At 45.9% G+C, this 26,213-nt stretch overlaps 1 protein-coding gene across 2 annotated transcripts in view; it reads right to left on the bottom strand.

The window, feature by feature from the left end:
- Positions 1–903: 903 nt before the first annotated feature.
- Positions 904–26,213, bottom strand: part of LOC146858426 (multidrug and toxin extrusion protein 2-like) — a 722,400-nt gene continuing 697,090 nt past the window's right edge. For both annotated transcript variants that reach the window (XM_085649347.1, XM_085649348.1), the window contains one exon: positions 904–6,254. In XM_085649347.1, the coding sequence (XP_085505473.1) occupies positions 6,046–6,254 (209 nt within the window). In that variant the 3' untranslated portion in view covers positions 904–6,045. The remainder of the gene's footprint in view (positions 6,255–26,213) is intronic.

The raw sequence follows: 26,213 nt of genomic DNA, 5'->3' as shown, positions 1-26,213 counted from the left end.
TGCTACCCGTTTACCTGCTGCAGCTATACACTTGTTCTCTTTATCTGGAGGAGTGTCATCTTCACTCCGGGAAACTGCCCTCCTTCCTAGCTGTTGTAACTGCATAGGGGCGTCTAATATAGAGTGGGTCAGTAGGGTCAGGCTCATATTTGCATTCAATCCTAGTTAGTGTCCTTGATTTGACGGGCTCTTGGAATATCTCAGTAGAGATCTTTAGCATTGACCCTATCATGGGCAAATATTTAACAGAGCACTCAGTTTTAGAGAGCGTCTAAGAAGCGGCTTTCCTCCTCTGTGGTGTGCTTTTGAACCGTACGATATTCAGCTGTACGCTGAAGGACACTATGGTAGGAAGAAATGTCATTTGGTGGTGATGTTTTGACTGGGAATTGCACATCAATGTCAGGGTCTGGTGGAATGACATCATATGCATCCCAAGGATCTCAAGGATCTGCATTATCTGGGGGGCCGTCATCATCGTGAGTAGTGTGTAGGACTCCCTATGTCTACATTTCAGAGCGTGTGGACGACAGTGACATGGATTGTGGAGGTGGTGTAGAGTCCAGTGGCACAGGGCTGGTAGCTTTATGCTCCATAGTCTTTTTCTTTGGAGGAGGCTTGGGTTACAAAATGTCCGACGTCTTCCTTTTTTTTTTTTTTTGTAAACAAATTTTATTCGTCAAAGACACATCCAGCGAAGCTCTGTGACCCAGAGACTTCAACCATATCAAAAGACAACATACCAGTTTTGACATTTTTCTCATGAAGTATCGAATACAGACTACAAAAGAGACATGCAGAACCAAAGCAGTCCCCTCCCTTAAAAAAACATAACACCACCCCCCACCCCACTCCCCCACCCATCGCACTGTCCATCCAGTCAAGGCAGCAGATCTATGCACGACTACTATTCTGTTCAGTCCATGACCCATACCCCCCAGACCCGGCTGTGCCTGGTACTCCAGTGTGCCATGCCTCTTTAAAGCTAGAGGGAGATAGTCCACCACCCACCCAACTATTCCTCCAATATGGGCTCTAAGTCCAGTCCCCGGTAGTCCGCCCAGCGCTTCCATATTTTATAATGTTTACGGGGGCAGCCCCGTGCCACATAGATGGGGGCCTCCAGTCCCATACAAAAATCAAGACCGGTCTTCCAGACAGATAGTGAAGGTGCGGCTGTCGCCTTCCACGCCCTCGCTATATCTCGCTTGGCTAGAGTAAAACCCAGGAGCATCAGATGGCGCTTGTTTTTTTCCACAAGTCCTTGTAGGTTTTTTAAAACATCGCTCTCCGCCTCAGGACTGATTGTGGTATGGGTTTTCTTCGATGGCATGTCCATGTTAGATTTTTTCGCACAATGCTCCTGTGGAATCACTTCCACAACAAGATATCCACCATCTACAGGAACTTCGACCACCAACCCACCGACCTCCTCAGCCTTCTCACTCCAACGGAAACCTCTCCCAACCAACTTCTTACAGCATGGGAACAGCTCACTACACTGGACACCACAGCCATGATGAACTTCATCCACTCAGGAGCACCCACCGACCCATCTCGCCACCACCTCTTCAACCTAGGGAGCAACAAGATCAGCCATAAACTAACCACCATCCTCAATGCATCCATCACCACAGCCATCTTTCCCAATGCATGGCAAACCGCATAGGTCAAACCTTTCCTCAAGAAACCCTCCGCAGACCCCAGCGCACTCCAGAACTACTGCCCCATCTCACTGATCCGGTTTCCCCCAATGTCCTGGAGAAGGCCATCAACCAACAGCTTACCAAACAACTGGAGAGAAACAACCTGCTAGACTCCTCCCAATCCGGTTTGTGAGCAAACTGCAGCACCGTGGCTGCCCTGATTGCAGTCTACTCAACAGAGGCAAATCAGTGTTTCTGATCCTCCTCGACCTCTACGCAACCTTCAACACTGTATTCCACCACACACTCATCAAGAGACTGCACCAGATGGGAATCACAGGGGACACTCAGATGGATGGCATCATTCCTCACGGGACGCATGCATAGAATCCGCCTACCCCCTTCAACTCCGAACCCACGAGCGCCATCTGTGGCGTCCCTCAAAGCTCATCCCTCAGCCCCACCCTTTTCAACTCTAGCCTCTAACCGACATAATCAGAATCCACTATATCTACATCATATCCTATGCAGACAACACCAAGCTCATCCTATCGCTCTCAGCAGACCTCACCACCACCAAGACCAACTTCCACAACTGCATGAATAACGTCGCAGCCTGGATGAATGACAGCTGTCTGAACCTCAACACGGACAAGACTGAAGTGCTGATCTTTGGCAAACATTCCTTCCCCAGGTGGCTAGTTGAACTCTGACCCACTCTCATACCAAAAGACCATTCCCGCAACCTTGGGGCAGCAAACTCACCATGAACCGACAGATCAACAGTCTCTTCTGCCTGCTTCTACACTCTCCAAAGAATCTTCAAATGGCTTTACACAAGCCGGAGAAAACCATTCTCGCAAGCCCTAATCACCAGCAGACTACGGCAGCGCACTGTATGCAGGAACCACCACTGATCCCAAGAGAAGGCTCCAGATGATACAGAATTCAGCGGGCCAGATTAATCGTCAAACTGCCCAAATGGACCCACATTACCCAACACCTGAGGAACCTCCACTGGCTCCCCATCCAGAAAAGATGGCAATTTAAACTACTGACACAAGCCTACAAAGCCCTCCACAACAAAGGACCAGCATGCACGAACCACCGCCTCAACTTCTAACAACCATCCAGAAACCTTCGCTCCGCCTCCTTCGTACTAACACTACGCATCCGCCATAGCCAAAGTGGTGGCCGCTCCTTCTCCCACCTTGCTGCCAAGTCCTGAAACGCCCTCCCTCTTCATCTCTGAACATTACCTTCATTGACAGACTTCAGGAAGCGACTCAAGACCAGGCTCTTTGACTATACCCAGCATCTGGATACCAGCACAGGTGATTAGTCGTGCTCCACAAGTGCTGATTGATTAATTGGAGTAGAGACTGTTGATGTCATTGTCTTCGACGTCTATGGTTTTCCAGGCATCGACAGGTGAGTCCGCATCGATGTGCATGAAGTCGATGCCGTATGTCTACCTGCCTCCAACGGCTTTACCAGCACCGAGGGGATATGCAGCGCTAATGATTTTGACGGCATCGAGAGTTGCGCAGGCGTCAATGGTTTTGTTGACGCAGAGTGCTGCTGCAGCTGCGAGGGGCGACGACCCTCTCCAAGTTTGCCCTTGAGACCAATTCGGATCAATTCTGGTATCATCCCATCTCGGATCCGAGGCACACTTTCCATGTCAACCAGAACCCATAGGCTGTGGTGCACCAAGGCAGTGGTGGGGGTAATTGTCAATGTTTACTAGGGTCTGGTGAGCCTAGGTACTCACAGCCCTTGTAGTAGTCTTAGCTTCGTGTCAGGATCTCATATTCATGGGTGCCTTGAGGATTTCCACAGCTGGAGGTAACTTCATACAGGACCTCCTCCTCACAATGATCAAAGTCATCAGATGGGACATAGTGCGGACTGCAAAAGACGACACCACCTTTGGTACAGTCTTCCTCTTCCTCGCTGCTGACCTGTTCTTCCTATGCAGAGAATTCTGTCTCTGCCACCATCTCCATTAAGCTAGTCGTACTTTGCCAGCTCTGTGGACACTTTCAGAAATGCCGGTTTCTCTTACTTTCCTTCACCCAGAGCCGAGCATTTTCAGTGGCACAGAGTAAGGGGTACGCACCAGGAAGCTGCCTAAGTAGGCGGTACAGTGAAGGTCATCGGATACAAATCCGATGGTTGATGAAGTCGATGGAGAACAGAAACGAGAGATCTTCAAGGAGAAATTGCTCCTAGTTCTTTTTGGGTCAAGAAGTCGCGAGGGCCCCAAAGTTGCATGGAGCTCCAGCATTATCCATCTGAAGCCGATGGTGAAAAAAAAAAAAATCAATCTATCAATGAGGCTGTTGAACATGCTCATTCACCAGTCACTCGTCACATCACCCACAAAAGACATATTCAAGAAAAACAAGTAGTAGAGTCACAACCCAACACTAGATGGCAGGAGTGTGCATAGCATGCGTATCTGCAGCCAACACATGCTACAAATACAGAAATTATTGTGAAGAACAAACACTTGAAGACACAGAAAGAGTGATAAGATGAGCACCAATTCAGTGCAATAGAATTGGTGTAAGAGAACAGTTCAGGTCTTGAACCACAGCTTTGGAGGTGATTTTGTTGGAAACAGACAGCAGGAGAAGCAGCTTATGTATGAGCAAGCTGCTCACATTTTAAAGCACCAGCAACTAAATTCATCTTCAGTTGGGAGGTAGAGAGATTTGGACAATCAAGCAACACCCAAATTAACAGCAGTCAGAAAAATACAGATTATTCATTTATTTACATATATTTATTGGTTTGACTTTGAACCATTAAGTCCACTTTGCAAATAAGGCTGTACTTGCATATATAAAGTGCTCTCTCCAATTGTGCGTCAGTGCTTCAGAATACCATTATGGAAAATGTATAAACTGCAATTTCTTTTGATTGAAAGTTTAACTGACACTTTTTCGACGGTAGAAAGATCTACTTTTAATTAATGGTTAACTGCTGCTATAAATACTAATGCTCTACCTTTGTTTGACCAGAAAGTTGTTCTAATCTGGTTTTGCAAAATGTTTGTGGTTTTGGAGATGTAGAGGTCCTATGTAATGACTCTCCCTCTCTCCCCCCCCCCCCCACCTCTAGCGGGAGGTTTTCTTTTGAAGAAGGGACTGGCATATAATGGCGATTTAGGTATAATATTCTGGGGTACTACATTGCAAACAACAAAACGTATGCAAGTGAGCGATGATCCAAGCCACTTTGGAAACAGAGGTAGATCAAAGTGGCATACAGGTGTGATACTGGCAAAAGGGCAGAACTAAATAGTAGTTTTACTGTCCGTGGAGGAGTGGGTAGCTGGAGGGTTTGTGAGCAATATTTTAAAGCCACATGATTATATACTGGTGCAAAAGTAGAAACACGTGATTATGTACCAGCTTTGTTGGCAAGTGGCAAGTTGTGGCGGCCACACAAAAAATGACTACCCAGCACTGTGCACCCAGGTCGTGGCCCAGTTCTCCACTTACCTTCGGGTCGTTCAGCCGGAAGAATGTGACGAAATGGACAACACAAGACCGACATAATAGGAGCAGAAAACGTACAGGTAGGACCAAAGGGAAATTGAGGCTGCCCTAACAGAGGAGTGAAGCCTGGCAAGACAAAACAAGTGTGTCAAAATGCAGGCTTTCTATCACTGAATGCAGCTGTAGGAGGAGTTGGTGATGTGACTGAGGAAAAGACCTGGGGCATTCAATTACATCTGTGATAGTGGACTTTGACTGTGATTTATGATATAACAAGATGTTGAAGTTACAGCATACTCAACTTGTTACACCACTGATGTGTGTGCCTTTCAATACCTAATTCTGTTTTCCTCAAATACCATATACAGTTCAGAGAACATTTAAAATGATATGATGCTTGAATTGTAGTACGCAAACCAAAAATAACATGTAGGTTTCTGTACTATTTTAAAATGCAGAAAGTGCTAATTAGAGCTTGGTTTTGCTCAAGTTACTATATTACATAGTACCTTCTTGTCAAGATCATTATCACCCTAATTAGGTTTGAGTTCTATACTTAAGTTTCCCACTTAAATACTGTTCTTGATTAGGTCTTATACCACCTCCTCACCACCAATGTGAACTCTTCAATTCAATGATGTATAAGAGCATAGGATTGAAGGGATACTGTCATTTGGCTGCACTCCTCAAAATATTACACTTTCAAAATTATGCTTACAAACCATAGCTTCTTTTATCAACCTGCCCAAAGAAGTTCCAAGGAACATCAAGAAGGCTCACAATCCTCTTTCTGCAGTCCCGATTTTCATCTTACCAATGGGTTTCTATTGGAAGTTGGTTCTAGTTTTCATCCAGCTTCCCCTTGTTGGTTTGCATCACATCACTGTCATCTAGCCATTGCCAGTTAAAGTATGTCTAATTAGCAGCCCTACAAGCAACACTAAAACAGCAGCAACCAGAGCAACACTTCTACGAAGAAGGAGGGCTTGCAGAGATAACACTTCCCCAACAGTTGTCACAGCACAAGGAGGGTTTTCTTCTACAATGCACTGGTCATCAGTGTGGCTATCATTCAGGAAAGTCTCTTCTTCAATTTCCACTGCAGAACAAAATGTACACAATTATGAACAGACAAAATGACACCATCTGCAATCTCAAGATTTCGAATCCAATCAGACATACTAAGTTGCAGGGATAAGCATATAAAAATGTTTGTTTGTGAAAAGAAAAAGGTTATGGTAATTAAATAGACTCTGAAGGATACTTTGCATGTTGTTCAAGTTTGTAGTAGTCACAGTTGCCAGATGAATTCCAGAAAACTGCAAAGCTTTTCCCAAGCCAGCACGCAGAAAGGACTTACTGTAAATTGTATTTTTATGTAGGAAGCTAGTTTCCTCAGGTATTTAGATACTTCTCAATGGAGACAGACTCAAAATATTTCAAGCTAAGAGAAGAAAGTACAAGTGGGCTAGAAAGATTATGCACAGGAAAACAAGTATACATCAGAAGAACAAGTTACTTACCTATGGTAATGTTCTTTCTGGTACATACTCTATCTAACCTCAGATTCCCCATCTTTGAACACTCCCCACCCTAGACTAGGTATGGAAAGTTTTCTCCAACAAAACTCCTGTGAACCAGTAGGTGTTACTGTACGGCTCCGTACCACTCTGGAAGTGACAGAGCAGACCCGCATAGAGCGCCACCCGTGTGAGCAGACATGAGTTTCTTCTTCTTTTGTTTGTCTTTCCTTGCTATCAGACGCAGAGAGTGAGCAATGTTGATATCAGTATGTTGATTCCAAATTTGGGACCTTCTTAGTTGTTAAAAAAGAGGCCCCACCAGAGAACGTGGTGGTAGGAGGCAGTGAAAAATCTATGATAAGATAGAGTATGCACCAGAAAGAGTTACAGAAGGTAAGTAACTTGTCCTTCTGATGTATATTTCTAACCACAGATTCCTCACCTTACAATAAATACCAAAGCAGTACCGCTCCAGGTAGGATGATGTGTGGAGTGGAATCAGACCAAAAAAAAAGGTTCTGCAAAACCAAACAAGCAAAATGCCCTCCCCTCTGGACCCGACTGTCAATACAGCAGTTCTTTGGGGATGTATGTACCAACACCCACGTCGTAGCCTGGCAGATATCAAGTACAGGAAGTCCGTGTACCACTACAGTGGTAGTAGCTTTAGACCTGGTGGAATGAGCTCCAGGGCCTTCTGGCAACTTCTCTTTTACTAGCTCATAGCAGATATTAAAGCAGAGAACTATACACGTCAACAGGGTCCTCTTCTGCATAGCCTTCACTTCTTCACACCGGAGAAACCTACAAACAGCTAATCGTCCACATGTTATTTGGTCCGATTAATATAAAAGCTTAAGCCCTTTTGGGTTCCAGCTGATGAAGCCCCTCTTCCCCTTTTGAAAGGAGAGGGGACAAAGAACGCAGGCAAGAAGGCCCCAGAGCCCTTAGCATGAGTTTAGGAAAGAAGAGCACCCAAGTCCAGTTTGTCTGGGAATAATGTGGTGTAGGGCGGTTGCGTTGATAAGGCCTGAAGTTCACTCACGCTGCAAGATGAAGTAATCACAATAAGGAACACAGCCTTGAAAGTCAGAAGACTCGGGAAACCGCTATGCATCAACTTGAAGGGCGTACACATGATAAACATTAAGATCAAATTAAGGGCTTACCAGAAACTGCTGAATCAAGCCCCCCACAGAATGGATGTTTATCACTAAGAGCAAACTAAAGCAGTTGGGTGGCAGTTGCCACAGGTGAAGGGGACTGGGAGGACTGGTGTCCCTGCTGATCTGCGCACTGCCTGCCAGACACACAACCAGGGCCTCAAGATTGGGGTAACTGCTGTAGAGCTGGGAGAGACTGTCTTTGCCTACACCTCGGCCCCTAGAGTGGCCTCTGAACTGATGAAGCAACTGCTTGGTAGGGATGAGCAGACCCAGGAAGCATGATGTGGCTTAACTTTCTGTACAACACTCCAAGGCAGAATTGGGTTTTCCAACGAAAAGTTGAGAATCCTCAAAGGACATACTCATATGAGCGGTTTGTACATCTCTGGAAAAACCTGTGGAACACATCCATAAGTGTTGAAGGATCTCAATATTAGTGCCAACGGCCAGTTCTAGGCAATGAGTAGCATCTAGGCCAGCACAAACCACAAATTTGGCCGCATCTTGTCCACCACAAATTATCTGAGCCAGAGAGGACCTAAGCAGTACTGCAGGCAAGAGCTCCCTGGCCATATCTCAGAAAACACCCGTGGAGCGACCCAATAAACAAACAACATTTAACGTTCACAACGGCAGGCTGGCAAAGGAAAACGTACGTTTGTCAAATGCCTCAATACTCTTGGACTCCCACTGCAAAGGTGTAGTGGGGAATAAACTGGTGGTTCACCTTACACGCTGAAGTCTGAACCACAATGTTCTCTGGAGTAGGATCTTTAGTAAGAAAATCAGGGTCACCAGGAGCTGGTCTGAGGTGTGCGGCCACCTGCGCCTATTCAATATTGGGTAGGAGCAAGGCTTTGACCAAGTGCCCATCAACATCAAGGTATGAGTGAGGGCCTTGTTAAATGGAAGCAAGTGCTGGCCCAAGAGTCAACATTTCATTAAGGATGTTCATTTTGGTATCGAATAAAGGCACCTTCAAAATCACGACCTCTGATGCCTTTCGGGCCAATACTGAAAATTATGCACTCTTCAGTTGGTGATTCAGGTGGCGAGTCAAACCTTGTTTCAGGGTTGGTATTAAGCCAACTGGTCTCTAGTATGCAAGCACAGTTGTCATCTATATATATTAAGGAGGGAGAAACAAACCCCCACCCCTCCAACATCATTACCACATCTTGGGTGTCCCTCGTTAGGAGTCAAAGTCATAAAGATAGCAGAGCCTCTACTGGTGCATAGGCACTAATAGAGAGCCTGGAGCAGAGTCAAGCTGTATGACGACTCGCTGAGCTTTTCTAATCTTGTAAAGTAACATCGGTTGAGATTGTTCTTAAGTTAGTTATGTGTCAAACTTTCGAATAAGCAGAGTCCTCTTATGACACTGCTTTCTTTGGTACTGTTATCCACAAGTAAGGGCCTGGTGCAGGTCTTGTAACCAGAGTGGACATTTGAGACGGAGTTGGTACACAGCCAAGAGCAGGTGTCCAGGGTTCAGATGGTGCAGAGGGGCATCTGCCAGTTGGAAAACAACTAGAGATCCCCTGCTGTTCCCTGGGGCCCCAAGGTGCACAAGAGGCAGCCCGAGGTGCACTTAAAATCTGCAGCGTGGCCTCCTAGAAGGTTTCAACTTGCTGCAGAGTCACTGATGGCCTGGGAAACTCGCGACACAACAAGATCAGTTGAGCAATTGGCTCCTTGACCAGGGATCTACAGGGAAATTGACTGACATTGTGATACCTTGGCACATCTCTTTGAATACTGAGCATCAAAAGGGACGTCTTAGACCACGCATAGGAGTGGCATCGGGAGTGAAATAGAGTCACTGAGAGCGGGACTTATGCGAGGGCTTCGACTTCTTATGTTCAACATAAAACTTCGCTTCTCAGTCCCAGATCGCCTTTAGGTGCATTTATCGCATAACTGTGTCGTGTCCCAAGCCCAAGCACCAGAGACATACCTAGTGTCGGCTTGTGACCAACATTTACTTTCTATAGTCACAACATGGTGTGAAACCTGTCATTTGAGGAAAGGACAACGTGCACTAGCACCGCAAATTTGTTTGGAAGTCAAAATTGGGAAGCGGAGCTCCCAATCAGTGTTGGAAGGCACAATAAGAAGGGAACTGATGTCAGCATGCAGAGGTGATGCTTATATGAGGCACCACTCTGTCACTTCAGGGATGGTACAAAGCCAATGCAGAGCCGCATGCAGAAAAGTTTCTGGATCCAGCCTCGAGAGTATTCCAAGGTGAGAAATCTGCAGTTAGATATATCCATCAAAATTATATCAGTGAAGGTAACTAACTCTTTCTTTAAACAGACACCATTTCCTCTCCAGATTAAGTATTATTATTACATACACATTTGGAAGGAAACACCATTCAAACGTTTTACCTCAAGATGAGTTGAACTACCAGTTTTACAAACAATGCATCACTTGAGCATCGAAGTGAAAGTAAGTACCTGAAGAGAAAACATTCATAGAGGACCACAGAGCAGTATTATAGATTCCTTAAATGGCAACACCTGTGTTAGACTTGGCATCTTTTGGCGTGTTTCCCCTCGGTTTTTGCTTTCTGACCTCCCGGTTTGGACTCAGTTTGTGCTGGCTTAGTGTTTCTGTACACTTTTCTCACTGCTGATCAGTGGTAAAGTGCAAGTGCTCCTGTGGTAAAATGTGTTATGGATTGGTGTTTCCATGATTGGCCTATTTGATTTATGTATCAGTCCCTAGTAAAGTGCACGGAGTGTGCCAGGGCCTGTAAATCAAATGCTGTTAGTGGGCTGCAGCACTGGAGTGTGCCACCCACACAAACAGCCTGTAAATGTAACTGGCCTGCCATTGCAGATCCAGTGTGCAGTCTGGGACTGCCATGTCGGCTTGGCAAGTGTACTCACTTGCCAGGCCTAACCTTCCCTTTTCTTACATTTCAGTCACCCCTAAGGTAGGCCCAAGGTACCCCTGTGGGCAGGGTGCAGTGTATGTGAAAGGTAGGGCATGCCCTGGTGTGTGTGGCATGTCCTGATAGTGAATTGCTGCCAATTTCGTTTTTCACTATTGCAAGGCTACCTGTTCCCCATAGGACAGAATGGGTGGTTTGTTTATAACATCTTTTAAACATAACTGGCTCTGGGAACTAGGTAGGAAAATAAAGTTTAGAATGCCTGACCTCAGAATTTAAAGATGCATCTTTTAGTGAAGGCGATATTTAGAAAGGAGGTATTTTCTTGCTCAGCCATCCAGCAGGCCTCTGTTGGGTTTGTGGATTGACTGTCTGGGATTTAGATGCCAGGGACTGGGGAGCAGCAGATGCTCCAGATAGTCTAGGTGGGTCAGGAAAGGGCTGAATAGACCTGGGCTGCATTTAGAGTAGGGGGAGGGTCTTGCACCTGAATGGGCCTGGTCTGCCTCTGACAATGCCCTCTCCACCTCCTGCCAGGAAGCCACACCAGAAAGGGCAGAACTGGTTCTGGCTGGGCACGGACACTCTCTGCCTGAGAGGAGAAGGATTTTGTGGTATAACTATTGGGGCCCAAACCCTTGAACTTTAGAACTCTTTTGGACCAAGAAGACTGCCAAGAAGAAGAGCTGGAGAAGCTATGAGGAGAAACTACCACTCTGCTGTGGGCTTTGCTGTGTTGGCCTGCAGTGGCTGCTTCTGTCTGGGGCAGTGAAAGGACTTGACTGAACTTTCTGCAATCTACTTTTGTGTGTTTCTCCAAGGGATTGAGGTAGAGCTTGCCCCCTGTTCAAGAAGTCTCAGGAACAGCAAAGACTTCAAGCTCTTCTGCCCTCAGCACTGGGAACTGTGTGATTTGTGCTGCAACAGAAGAAAAAGCAACCCTACGCCGTCTACAATGCCACTGCCAACTCCGTGTCCTGAAGGCACCACATAGGGCACCACCGCAACTGGTATCACCGCCGCTGCCACCGAGCCGTTGCTCGCACCATGACCTGTGGGCCCCGCACAGCCTCACTTCGCGACGACGCCTTTGTACCCCCGACGATGACGCTCCATGCCAAAATAGATGCCGCTGCTTGCACCATGGTTCAAGGGCACAGCTCGTAAAGTTACACGATGCACCGCTCTCATCCCGCATCGCAGCCTTGGCATGCATGCGCCATCGACTCCAGTTCATCAGCCAACGACGGCGGCACTGCTTGCGCCGTGACCTGCCAGCACCGCGAGGAGCACTGCATTCACTTCGCATTGCGACCCTGGTCTCACCAACGCCATCTGACGCCACCACCAAGCCGCTGCTCGCACCGTGACCGGAGGGTACAGCACACCGCACCGCTGCACTTCGCACTCGACAGCGCTCCTGACTTCAACCGCGAGGAGTTCGATCTGCAACGCGTGTGACTTCAAGGCACCTGATGTGCCATCCACACCGCAACACCTCAGTGAATCGCCTAGAAGCATAAATTGATTGCTTTCTTTCACTGTTTAATTAACATCACACAAACATTTGTTTGCATATTATATGGCAACAGTATTGTCTTTAGGCAACACAATATTTTCCTTCACCCTGAGGATAAAATGATAGCCGCAAACACAACTTTCTCTGCTTCAACATATTTATCTATAGCACAGGCTACTGTCCCAAAAGAGCCAATAATTCTTTTGGTTTCTGAAGCCTTTCTGAATGAGTAGGGCCATACAATAGAATCATGTCAATTACCTTTCTCATGACCATAATCTTTGATGATACCAAATTGCATTTCAATAAGATAATTGAATGTAATATAGTAGTGGTTTTCAAACTTCTGACTTTGACGACCCTCAGTGAATCACAAATGGAAACCAGTGACTCACCCTACAATCTCAGAAATAATACACAAAAAAGTGCCAAATATATGAACTTAGAATATCTACTTTCCTCTGTACCTGCATGTTTAAATTTAAGAGCTAATACAAACCTGCATAAGACCTTATTTGTATTCAGAAATCAACAGGCAATCCTGTGAAATCAGAGTTCTTTGCAAAATGGTGGGACAGAAGTAGTAAATGGATTGACATTGGCCACAGACAGATACAAGGCAGCAATTGGGATTGACAGGGACATACTGGAGACCTCGCAGGGCCTTTGGTCAAAAGGTGACAAAGGCAGTGACTGCATAAAAGCTAAAAGCGCAGGTACTCATCATGCCAGAGTACATGCTGCCTACAGGGAAGAAGTACTCAGCATCTGGGAGTATTTCAGCTCTGCTGAAAACTGCAGGCACACCCTCTTAAAATACAAGTGTGGGTGCTCGGAGTTTGTAAATTTCTGACCATGTAAAACAGTGGATGGGAGAATGTGCAGTCTGGAAGGGCCTTTTGAGTAGTCTTCCTTTCCATACATACATAGATCAATAAGCAGTTAGAACCCCTGCTCTCTGAATTTACAGCTGCAATTAATACTAGCAATCAGTTTCTGACTAGAAATGTTTTTTTAAATACTTACAATTTTTCTAAACCTATCTTTATCGGTTTTAATAATACAGATTTCAAGTAAGGATTTCTGTTACTTGATGAAACTATTATCCTCTTAGGAGGACCCACCTTTACAAGCTTATTTATTGCAAAATGGTTATAACTGACAAAATAATGGTTAGAGTTATATGGGCCATGAACTACCATGAAGAGATGCCACAGACCCCCAGGACTCCAAGGAGCATAGGTTAAGAAAAAATGCTCTAGAGAATGAAGTAGATATTTTCAGTAAAAAAAAGAGTTGTTCCTAGGGGCTCCTATCTGATAGAGACATCTAGATGCAGATTCCTTACCTTTGAACTTCCAGGCGTCAGGCTGGATCTGGAAGATTTTTCTTAGCAGTACCCCAGCGCGCTGGTAGGTGGCGTCGGTAGTCAGCGTCGTGTTCGTCATCTTGGTGACATCTACATCATCAATATAACCGCCACTCTGGCACGCTGACGTAAGTTCTTTTCTTTCCGTGCCATCAGCACCGATCCGTTAAAGAGAGCTTCCCCCTGTCCTTTTTTGACAGACTTTTTTCATCTTTTTGTTGACTTTGTTGTGTTAGGAAGTCATGTCGAGTAAGAAGACTTCGGGATTCTAGTCGTATGGCGCCTGTCGCCATGCCATGTCGGTAACGGACCCCCATTTTGTTTGTCAACTCAAAGTTGTGCTCCGACTGCCAGGCCATGGAGCCAAAGGCTTTGAGGGAGCGGTCCCTAAAGCTTCTCGTGGCCTGGCATCCTGCACCGCGGAGGTCGACTCATCAGTCTCGATCCCGGTCTCGGTTGAGAGGAAGATCCGAGCACCGTTTGTGGAATTGAAGTCCTCTTTGTCTAAGTCGTCGAAGTCGGGTAAGAGGCACCACAAAAGGCACAAGTAGTCAAAGCATGCTTCGCCTCCACCCCGGCCATCTCACGACGTGGCAGAGGAACCTCGGCCCAACTAGTTGTTTCCCTCCCATTCCGGGGCCAGGAGAAACCCCCGCCCAGCTGAAAGAATTTTATAATGCCATATTTGGGCAGCCTGACCCTGCCGGCAGTCCTTCAGGCCCTGCAGGCTCAGAAGACAGAGGGGCCCCTGTGGTTCCCATGCCGGTGGCTCCGGCCCCGGCACCACAGCCTCCGAGTTGACCCATTCCCGGGTCCGGACCCACGCCGGTCACACCACAACAGCGACCTTCCTTGGAGTTGTGTCCGGTGCCGAGGTCCTTGGCATCAGCGGCGCCGCCTGTCCGATCCTCATTCCCGATGACACTGACCCGTTCGGGCGCCCTCCGACGCCGAGATCGGCACCGATGAAACCGTATGGCTCCATGCCGTTTACTCTGCCCTATTCTGAAGGGTTAGGGATGGCAGAAGAGGATTCGGAAGGGGAGCAGGATCCCTTAGAAATCCCACAGCAACAAGATCTGGACTGGTACGAGGAACTAGGTGATGCCAGTGACCTGGACACCTCCCCAGACTCTGGCATGCTTTCCACTCCTATCATGGCTATGGAGGAGGGGGCATCTTTTGCCAGGGTAGTGCATAGGGCTACGGAAGTCCTCGACCTGCAGCTTCCTACAATGGCGATTAAAACTAACATCTTGACAAAGGTCCTGCAGCCTGGGGTCTCGAGGTCGGACCCCTGCTGCCCTTTAATGCAGCCTTAAGAGACGTCCTTCTGGGGACTTGGTCCAAACCCAGCACAGGGGCTCCTTCCTCACCACACACCCTACCCTTCAAAGCTTGGTAGTCCAAGCTTCCACTTCTCGTGGCGCATTCCCTGCTGCTCCCACAGGCAGGGAATCCAAGAGACTGGAGAACTTCGGCAAGAAAAAAAATTCTTCCGCCATTCTGGCATTGTGGTCGGTGAACACCGCATGCCTGTTGGGCCATTATTTCCATTCCATATGGGATACGGTAGCGCAGGTACTACCCACAGTCTCCGAGAACGACCAGGCTTTACTCTTTCAAGCTATCTCAGATGGGAGGGCGCAGCTAAGTACACCATTATATGTGGCTTGGACACGAAGACTCGCTAGGTAAAGCAATTTCCACGACCTTAGCCTGTCGTCGAAGGGGCTACTCCCTCCCCTTCGAGACTGTCCCTCTATCTATGCCTCTAGTATAGGATCGGATGGAGGATTGGATGGAGGATCACCTTTCTCGGCAAGGAAGTCAACCCAGGCCCGAAGTAGGGAGTGGTTGCTATTCCCGTTACTTTCTGGTCCCCAAGAAGGATGGAGGCCTTCATCCTATCCTATACCTCAGAGCCCTCAATTAAGTCTTCAAAAAGGAGAAATGCAAGATGCTCACCCTTGCTCAGGTCTTGTCTGCCTTGGACCCGGGAGATTGGAAGGTAGTGCTGGACTTGCAGGATGCGTATTTTCACATTTCCATCCTGCCTGCCTGCGGTTTACAGTGGGTCACAAGCACTTTCAATGGGCGCTGCTCCCCTTTGCCCTCAACAGCGCCCCTCGGTGTTCACAAAGGTGATGGCGGTGGTCGCAGCCCATCTGCGGAGATCAGGGGTTCCAGTCTTCCCCCTATCTTGACAACTTGTGGTTGAAGGCGGGCTTGCTCCAAGCAGTTGTCTTCCACCTCCAGGCTGCGGCAAACCTCCTGCATTCCCTGGGGTTCACTGTCAACATGCCGAAGTCACACTTGACTCCCTCTCAGGTGTTCCTTTTCATTGGAGGGATTCTGGACACAGTGCAGTTTCGGGCCTATCCTTCCGAACGGTGAGTCCAGGATATTTAGGCTATGATACTGATGTTTCAGCCTATATACTGTATTTCGGTGAGAATGACTCTGAGGCTGTTGGGCCTCATGGCCTCCTGCATCTTGCTAGTGACCCATGCACCTTGGCACGTGCGGGCTCTGCACTGGGACCTGACGTTCCAATGGTCGCAGCATTCAGGAAATCTCACGACCTGGTTCAGATTTCAGAGGGCACTGCAAAAGACCTGCAGTGGTGGCTAACATACCACGATTGGTTCAAGGGAAGACTCCTCTCTCTTCCCCACCCAGATCTCACAGTAGTTACAGATGCGTCCCCTTTGGGATGGGGTGCCCATCGGGGGGAGGAGGAGATCAGAGGACTCTGGCGGAAGTCAAGCTCCATATCAATCTGTTGGAGCTTCCAGCGATCCGATTGGCAGTGAAAGCCTTTTTGCCATCAATAAAGGGAAGGCTCATACAGGTGTTCACGGAAACACTGCCGCCATGTGATACTGCAACAAACAGAGCGGAGTGGGGTCGTGGACTTTGTCAGGAGGCCCTGCGTCTCTGGACTTGGCTGGAACAACAGGGCACTTCTCTGGTGGTTCAACACCTGTCCGGTTCTCTGAATGCCAGGGCGGATGTGCTCAGCCGAAGGTGCCTTGTGGATCACAAATGGCGCCCCCATCCGGAGGTAACATAAGGTCTCTTACAGCGGTGGGGAGAGCCTTGGTTAGATCTGTTCGCCTCCGAAGAGAACAGGCACGTTGGAGTTTCCAAGGCAGCTCTTGCTCGCCGACGCTTTTCTCTGCCAGTGGAGTTCAGGCCTCCTATACGCCTTTCCACCCATACCACTCCTGGCCAGAGTGCTCAAGAAGATCAGGAGCTACTGGGCAAAAGTTAATCTTGTGGCTCCGGATTGAGCACGGAGAGTTTGGTATCCCGAGCTTCAAGACATGAGCATTAATCCTTCAACCAGGCTGTCCCTTCGGGAGGATCTTCTGTCGCAGCAGCAGGGGAGGGTTCTCCACCCAACCTGTCCACTCTCTGCCTCCTTGCGTGGAGATTGAGCGGCGACTGTTGACAGCTTTTGACCATCCTCCCTTTGTCTGTGAGGTTATCTTGGCAGCTAGGCATTCCTCCACGAAATCTGTATACGCCTATCCATAGAACAAATTTTGTAAATATTATACAGACCGCTCTATTGACCCATTATCTGCGACTTATGTGAAGTCCTTCTGTTTATACGTTCTTTGGCCTAGCAGGGCTCTGCTCTGGGAACATTGAAGGACTAACTTTCGTCCTTTTCTTCGGCTACTTGATCAGCCCTCTCTTTTTAAATCTCCTCTGGAGCAGAGATTCTTGAAGGGGTTAACCCACTTGTTTCCTCCTTCACCTTTTATTATGCCACAGTAGGACCTTAATTTGGTTCTCTCCTTTCTGATGTGTGCAATGTTTGAGCCACTGCATAACTGCTCTCCACGGTTGCTCACCATCAAGACAGCTTATTTGGTGGCGATAACCTCTGCCAGGAGAGTAAGTGAACTGCAGGCACGGTCTTCACAGCCTCCTTACGGGATGGTCTTTCCGGACAAAGTGGTACTCCAGAATAGGGCATCTATTCTGCCTAAAGTGGTAACATCCTTCCATCTGGGACAGTCGGTTACCCTACCTACCTTTTATGCACTCCAGCACCCTTCCAAGGAAGAGGGGCGTCGCCATTGCCTGGACCCAAAAAGAGCGTTATTGTTCTACCTCGGTAGAACCAGAGAGTTTTGGGTGGATGACCAACTCTTTATAGGATACGTGCGTGCAAAGGAAGGCCGTGCTGTCCAGAAGTGGACTATAGCCCAATGGGTTATGCTCAGTATAAAAATCTGTTACGCCTTAGCGAAGAAGGATCCCACTGAAGGGCTTAGGGCCCATTCCACCAGAGCATATGTGACCACCACGGCTCTTCAGCGTGGTGTTCCCATTTCAGATATCTGCCAAGCTGCCACATTGGCATCTCTGCACACGTTCACCAGACACTACTGCATGGATTCCTAGGTTTGCAGAGAAGGCCTGTTTGATCGTTCTGTTTTGCAGGATTTTCTAGTCTGAGACGTTCCTCAGTCGCTACTTCGGGGATGGTATTGCTTGTGTATCTGTTCAAAGGTAAGGCATCTGCGACAAGATGTCTCTATCAGATGGACAAGTTACGTACCTTCGGCAGCGCCTTATCTGGTAGAGAAATGATCTAGCCGCAGATTCCTTGCCAACCCATCCATCCTCCCCACACTGTGGAATTGGTTTTAAGAGTAAGGAATGTTCCCCCTTCAGGGCCCTAGTTCATTTTTTAACACATCATAGTCAGTCACTTCATGGCTTTGCGCTTCTGGCATGGAAAGTTGTGAAAAGTACTGACGTCAGCGCACCTGAGTGGCAGTTATATCGACTACGTGGACGTCACAACTTTTTCATTTTTTTTTATTTTAGAGAGTTTTATATAGCGCTAACTTGACCCGAATCGGATATCAGAGCGCTTTACATAGCACCAATTGCATTACATGAGGACACCTTCATATTTTGTCAGGCATGGGGAGATTAAGTGATTTGCCCAGTATCACAGGATGTTCAGCGTCATTGCCAAGGCTCGAACCCAGTTGCCAGATTCGAGGTCGACCACCCTAGCCGTTAGGCCAACTCCTCACCCACAACTTGCAACAACTATGACAAACACGATGCCGCCGATGTCACGCGGAGTAGACAGACGCCACTGGCGCGCAGGGGCACTACTAAGGAAAATCATCCGGATCCAGCCTGACGCCTGGAAGTTCAAAGGTAAGGAATCCGGGGCTAGATCATGTCTCTACCAGATAAGGCATTACCGAAGGGAAGTAACTTATGCTTTATGTGCTAAACAGCCTGTCATTGTAGACTTGTACTATTTAGAACCATGTGGAACCAGACAGCTGTAGGTAACATTGTGAAGATGTAAGGAGCTGATCCATGGTGAAAGACAGCCCCCTGTCCACAACAAATTTCGCTGAAAACTGTTAAAGGAACAACTGCATCCCTTTGAACAATCTATAGGAAACACTGACCTTGAGGTCAATATTTCCCAAACCAACATAAAATCAGCAATGCTGTCTCTACACAAGAGTCAAATCCTGAGCCGAAGAATCAACAGGATTTTTGGAACAGTTTACTAAGCAACATGAGCTGCGCTTTTGGCTATACTTTGACGGCACTTTTGCTCTGTGTTTTTCTATTCCCATGCCTCTGAGGCTTCACTGTAAACAAACTCTGATATGGCCAAAGAATAGGTGTTAACAGATTTGGTGTTGCTGAAAGACCATGAAAAAAATGTGCACCTATAGTACATGGTGTGGTCCACTTTAAATGCAAAAGGTTTCAAACAGCACAGATTAACTTGGACAGCCTGAGAAAATTGTACAAGACACTATCATGAATTGATGTTTACTGGTGCTGGTTTTTCCAAAATGCAGAATCTACTAAGTGTCCACTTCATCCACATAATAGAGAATTATTAACCCTAAAAACTCTAAGCCATCGTGATGACCAGCGTTAACGACTATAGGCCTTATTTAGAGTTTGGCAGATGGAATTTACTCCGTCAGGGCTACAGAGTAAAGTACTCCATCACCCTCAGGGAGTACCTGCCTACCAAATCTTTAAACGTCTGCCGGCCCAGCATACATCTCTTGCATTTACAGGAATCACAGTCACAGCGGTTCCTGTAAATGCTTTGAAAGTTTGACAGATTGCTCCATCAACAAAATGGAGCAGTCCGTCAAACTTTCAACTTAATTTTTTTATTATCAAGAAGAATACTAAAGAAGAATTTTCTTTTTGAAAAAAACAAAACAAACCATGACCCAACCTTGCCTCCGGGGGTTTCTCTCATAACATGAAGGTCATTTTGCAGTTTTGGTGCCAAACAGTGAAAACTGGCCTTTTGTTTGTGCACTCTAAATAGGGCGGGCAAACACAAGCCTATCCTCTAATGGCCCTTACTCCATCAGAGGTGTGTGTTTGTGGCAGAGACAAAGTAGTATCTGCCGCCTTCATAATGAAGTTCTGCCTGACTAATTGAGGCGGGTGGAACTTTGCTTTTGTGGAGAAGGTACTCCATCGCTGTTGGCATGGAGTACTCTCTCTGGCCCTAAGCCAGTAAACCTCAGGCCAATTATATACAGCTTTCTCACCAAGCTAAACTGATTGTGGCTCTTCCCACCAGCCCATGAATACATTTGCATGGTTGAGGGTGAAGCAGTTGCACCTTATAGTAACAGATGTTTGCCTGAAACATTGGTCCTAAAACATGAAGATGCTTTATCTTAGACAGAAGTCAATTAGAACAGTCTGGTATAGTGTGACAGCTGGCGGCAAGTAGGAAGGCACTGATGTACTTATTGGCTTACGCTATAGCCCCTTCACAGTAACTGACAGGTGTTAATTTTACGTACGGTAAACAGAACCTGCTGAACAGTAACATTATCAGATACTTACATATTGGAATCCCCTAGCCGGGTCTACTTCCAAATTGCTAGGAATTGGGCACAATTATATTTTGCGACTTGTTTTAGAAACCATAATTTTTTGATAAAAGACTACAATTATTGAAACTAGTGACATGAACCTCAGTGGTCATTTCAGGATTTCTAAGCCCTGAGGAAGTCTTGGTGACCAGGCCGAATTAAATGTGTGTTGGCTAGAAGCGTTTAATATGAACAAAATGGAATAAAGATTGCTTCCTGGAAAAAATATCCACATTAATTTTCTCAAGTTCTTTTGCCTCCTTGCAATGACTTTAAAATACATTTTGACTTTTGCCTGAATTTGGGAGGTTTTGAGGTGACTGTTCCCTCTTTTGTTCTAGCACCATGGGAAGATAAAGAGATTGGTTTTCTTTACACTTTGGGAGGTTGTTTGCACTGACAGTGCTCTGGGGACTTCTATTAAGAACATTTTGATGTTGGACCTGTGCAGTCTGACAATTGTCATAGGATTAGGCAGGCTCGGAAGAAAAGCATATACAAATGGTGCTGACCAGCTGATTAAAAGGCAATTCCCACTGAGCTCTATTCTGGTGCCCTGGAGTTTCTTCTCCCTTGCGTGTTCATGTATTGTGTGGTGGTGATGTTGTCGGTTTGAACAATTTATTTTTTATTTTTACAGAGGGTAGAAAAGCCTTGAGAGCTAGGAAAACCATCTTCAGCTCTAATAAGTTGTTGTGGAAGTTTTTCTCTTTGTTGGTCCAAAGGTGAATGGGGTGGGCTCACCACCCATTTATATGATTTGCTTTGGTGTTTTCTTTTGAAATATGCTTCTTATACCAGATTCTGTTTTTTGCCCATCATGCTAGAAACTGTATCACTTGCAGTGTTAAATATCTATGTTCTTCCCAGTTGCCTCTCTTCTGAGACCACTGATCTTCAAGACACTGCTGAAAAGGCCTCAAAGGCAATCTTGGATTCAGAACTATGTAAATGCATGATTCCACTGAAACGATTAGGGTGGCAACTTTACAAGCCATGGGACTGTAGTTGTTCTTCAAGTTCCAGCATTTCTTTTGGATAGATGAGACTCTCTCTTTCAAAAAGCCACACTGTCTCTCTCCCTGTGTCTCTGTTTTCTCCCAAGTATGTTAGACTTTGGAGTGTTTTTGGGTGCTGACTTTTCTAGGCTGATATTCAGACCTAGATTTTATAGGAGATTTCTCGTGGACTAAAAAACAAGAGCTGCCTTTTGCCCAGGGTGCGTTCATGAGCCTGCTGTCTAGGTATGGGTAAACAAATTTGCTTTTTCTCAAATGGGCTGCATTGACTGCCATGCACTTTGAGGATGTTCGAGACAGATTTTTGTCCGAATGGAAGGAAGGCATACCAGTAGTGAGCCACTGCTAAAAGAAATCTCAAGTATTTTCTTTGTTGACATGGAACAGAGCCAATCGTTCCTCCTGATGTGGAAGAACATTTGGTAAGTGGCAAGCATTCTGAATCTTTCTTTGAGAATGTATTTGTTGAGAAAACGTAAGGCTAATGTTGGGCAATATTGGATTGGCTGTCTAGAAATATCTGGAGTACACTCCGTTGTTTCCCTGATGTGATGGATGGAGCTTTACTGCCCAATACAATTGGAGATTCTTGTACTAATATGGGGAGTTGACACTTCAACAAAGGTTTTGGTGGAATAGGCAGTGGAATTGCCTTAAATGGATGAAGTAGCTCCTTTTTAGAATATTCACTACCTGATGTTGAAAATGTCCATTCTTCCAAGTGAGACCTCATGGCTCCCCCCAGCAGGCATGGGTAACTGTTAGTGGGGTAAAGGGGCTGGAGTATTATTGGTGGTTGCCAGAGTAACTCCTTCCTCTGAAATGTGTGGTCTTCAGGTGGCAATTCTTTCTTCTAGAATCGTCGTTGGTACTGTTGTTATTGACTTTGTTTTTGTGTTTGTTAATGGCCATTTTGGATGACGCCATCAGCTGTAAAAAAACGATGTTCTTTTCATTCTGGTAAACCTCTTTCAGAGTTTCCATCCCGTTTTTCACTTCTGTATGGTGACCAAAAAGAGCTGTACCTGAGCTAGGCAGGCTGGTTACGTTGATATCAACTTCTGATTTAAAGGAAGATAGTTTCAGCTATGTAGTTCTTTTCAGCAAGATTCCATGGCAGCATTCAGTTGCAGAGAGTTCAGCCACATCTATCGCAATACTGATTACCTGAATGAATACCAGAGAGCCTTCATTTACAATGTCTAGGACATCTTGCCATCTGTGCTTTGGTAGGTCTGCCATGCAATACTTCATTCAGTCCCAAATCGTACTAGTGTTGTAGTACTCTCATTCTTGAGATGTGCTGGCTTTGTTCTGTACATCATCTTTTCAATCATGTTGAATCTTTTGCTTTCCCTTTCAGGGGAAGCATTTGATCAGCAGCAGATTCGGGTTTTGGGTCTACCCTGAGAAATTCAGGATCTTGCTAAGGTGGTCTGTACTTTTTTTTGTAGTAATGGTGGTTTTGATGCTGCAGTGTCTCTAAACTGACAGACACCGATGTTATATATTAAGCTTTGGTACCCCTCTCGCCAGTGCCACATTGAAGATAATTATATTGTCTACTGGAAACACTCTGAAAGGAGACTGCACTGACTAGGGGTATAAAAAGATAGACCAGTATCGGAGAAGGGATATTGTGACATATTGTAGGACCTGTTGCCTCTTGATTGAGAGCTCTAGATGTTTGTGGAGAGGCTGGTTTCCACAAATGTAAAGGAGACAATGGATTGGTTTTTGCCATTCCGAAGTCCCTAAAGGAGTCTGTATTGTATCCTTAAATGTGATTACTGGAGTAACTAGATAATATGGCAAGGGTGCAGAGTCTGGAGACGTAACCTCCTGTCAGCCAAGAGAGACAGATATGGTTTCCTCCCTGTCTCTCTCTCTCTCTAGGAGAGAAACATTCTTCTACAGTTGAGGAAATTATCACCCGGAGAAGTTGCAGAATAGATGGATTGCACCGTGGAAGGTACATGGACCAGGCTGTAGAGACTGGGAAAGAGACTGGGAAAGTGAGGTAGTCAATTTTTGTATCTTCACGTCAACAGTGATCTGGTCGATGAAGAATGGTCTTTTCATCATTGATGATGTTTGATATCTTCTCTTTGAAGTCAACTGCGTTTGCATTGACAGCAACCCCAGGACCTTTGATGTAGACTGAAATGTATGGTGGTGCCGCTTTGATGTCAAAACTGACCAGTCTGTGTGCAGACGATTTGAAGATCTTGATCTCTTTCCTAACGGTGGGCAGGTCAGGCTGACAGCCTCAACCCGGTCATCAGTGATCTTGATGTTGGTCTTTGGGAACATTGAGAATGATGTTTGTCTCTGGCCAATTCTATGCAGTTGCTACTCTTCCTTGTTTGGATGTAGAGGAGAGAAGAAAATTGTAAGAGTGGCATACTGGACTGTATTGTAGGCTATAACCACCTTATGTAAGAAGGATGGGCAGGTGTTTAGAACACACTTATCCGGTAAGAAAACTGTAATTGGTGAGTGAACTGAAAAGACCTAAGGCTCACCGACCCTGCAGGTAGAAGTAATCCCTGCCAACAGAACTATATTTAGAGTTAGAAGCCAAATCAGGCAACTGTGCTCAAATGAAGATGCCAACCAAGAAAGTCAAACTATATCAAAATAACAAGGTCTATATAGGACCAAATCATCAGCTCAATGCAACACCCATTAGGTTTTGCCATGTACACTTATGCTTATCAACAGGCTAAGACCAAATTCATTGTATAAAAATGCTTAGCAATAATGTTTATGCAGCATAAGATACAATTAAAATATTTTATTTACAAATAAGTGCTCATTGTAGTAAGTGAACACGCAATGCTCAAATGTGACAAGACGCCGCAAAAGTGATCACTTTTTAAAAAAAGACAAAAAGCTATTTCTTGTTTCACAGAGAAATAATACATGTTTAAAAATGAATGATACTTAAAAGTCTATCAGTAATGTATTTTATATAGAGCACTTGTAAACTGCATTTCGAACCTTAATAGATGAACTGATCATCAACAGGAAATAACGAGTAATAACTGAGCACACAAAATAAAAGTTATTCGGTGGGTATTTCCCTGATTGGCATTGCCTTATTCCAGAGGTTCCCAAACTTTAGACCCGCGGCTCCCTTGACTTATTGACCGTTGTCCGCAGCTCCCCACTATGTTACTATTTTTGGAGGAGGGAAGGGGTGTAAGCCCAGCCTCTGGAGTACTTCAATTTTTCTCCCTGAAAATTATTGGGATGAAGCTGTGATGAAGGTATTATAATGATATACGCAATGTGTTTCGCATTACTAATGCGGCGCCTCTAATAAAATATTCCTAGTTACACTTCTTTGCCCATGCTTTTATTTAGAGAACCCTCTCAAACTTTTTTATCCCACTTACAGTACTAGATAGCACCCCTATGCATGAAGGCCCCATTGTCAAAGTGTTTCGGCGCTTAAATAATTTTTGCATGCACTTCCATTTCTACCCATGTCTTAGCAGGGTGACTCACAATTTCTTTAACCAAATACAGGTTTATTTTAGCTGTCTCCTCCCTAAAATAGCTCCAATTCATTGAAAGCCAAATAAATTCCTCAGCTTTTTTTTTTTTAAATGTCCCTCTTTCTTGCTACCAAATGGTGGCATTATGCCATATATGGTGTTTTCCTTCCCTGTGCTCATGTAGAGAGCAGGCCAGTCTGGAAATGTGTGTGTAGTGGAAGTATCTATGTTTTTTAGAGGTTCATTTATTTTAGAGGTTTTATATAGCACTGGCTAGACCCAGAGGTATCAGAGCCCTTTACATGAGTATGAAGATAGTAATGGTATAAAACAATATTTCAAACAGCATGGAATACCAACAAGTTAACAAAAGAGAAACGGCAGGAGTTTCAAATAAACAGATAGAAAGAGCAACAGCTATATACATAAATAACATGGATATGGGAGATCAGATTTTGAATTACGATATGAGATGGAGATAGGCATGAAGGGCAAAAGGTAGTAGGTAGTTCGACGTGATAAATGGGGTGGGAAGCAGATGGGGGAAGGGGTGAAATTTAGCAGGAGAGGGGGGATGTAGGGGATGGGAAGGGAAGGACTGGGAGAGGGTGAGGAAGAGAGCAGTGGGGGAGGGAGAAAGTAGAGCCAGTGGAAAGTAGAGGGAGGGGGGTGGTGGAGGAGGGTGACAATAGGAGAGTAGGGGGAGACCAGAATATTGGAATGGGGAGGGCGAATACAGGGCACATGTTAAGACCCCCAATATTTATTGACAAGGTGCATTTTGAAGTCTTTTTTAATGCTAATGTAGCAAGGGTTACATCGCAGGTCTTTGGGGAGGGCATTCCAGATGTTTGGGGCATTTTCGGAGAAGGAGCGGGATTGTGTGGATTTCTTTTTTAGCAGGGGTGGGACTAGGAGGAGAGCGTTGGTGCTTCTCATTGGTCGTGTGCTGCCTGCTTTGCAGAGTTTATTGGCGAGGTACGGCGGTGTATTTTGATGGAGGGCTTTGTGTGTAATACAAGCAGTTTTGTAGGCGGATCTGCCTTCGATGGGGAGCTATTTAAGAGTTTTGAGGGTAGGGGAGATGTGGTCGAAATGTTTGCAGTCGGTGATGAGCCTGGCTGCAAGGTTGAGCACAGA

The sequence above is a fragment of the Triturus cristatus genome, chromosome 3_2 (genome assembly GCF_964204655.1).
Source record: "Triturus cristatus chromosome 3_2, aTriCri1.1, whole genome shotgun sequence".
Lineage (NCBI taxonomy): Eukaryota > Metazoa > Chordata > Amphibia > Caudata > Salamandridae > Triturus > Triturus cristatus.
Note: the sequence above shows the minus strand (reverse complement) of the source record. Positions and strands in the feature narration are given on the sequence as shown.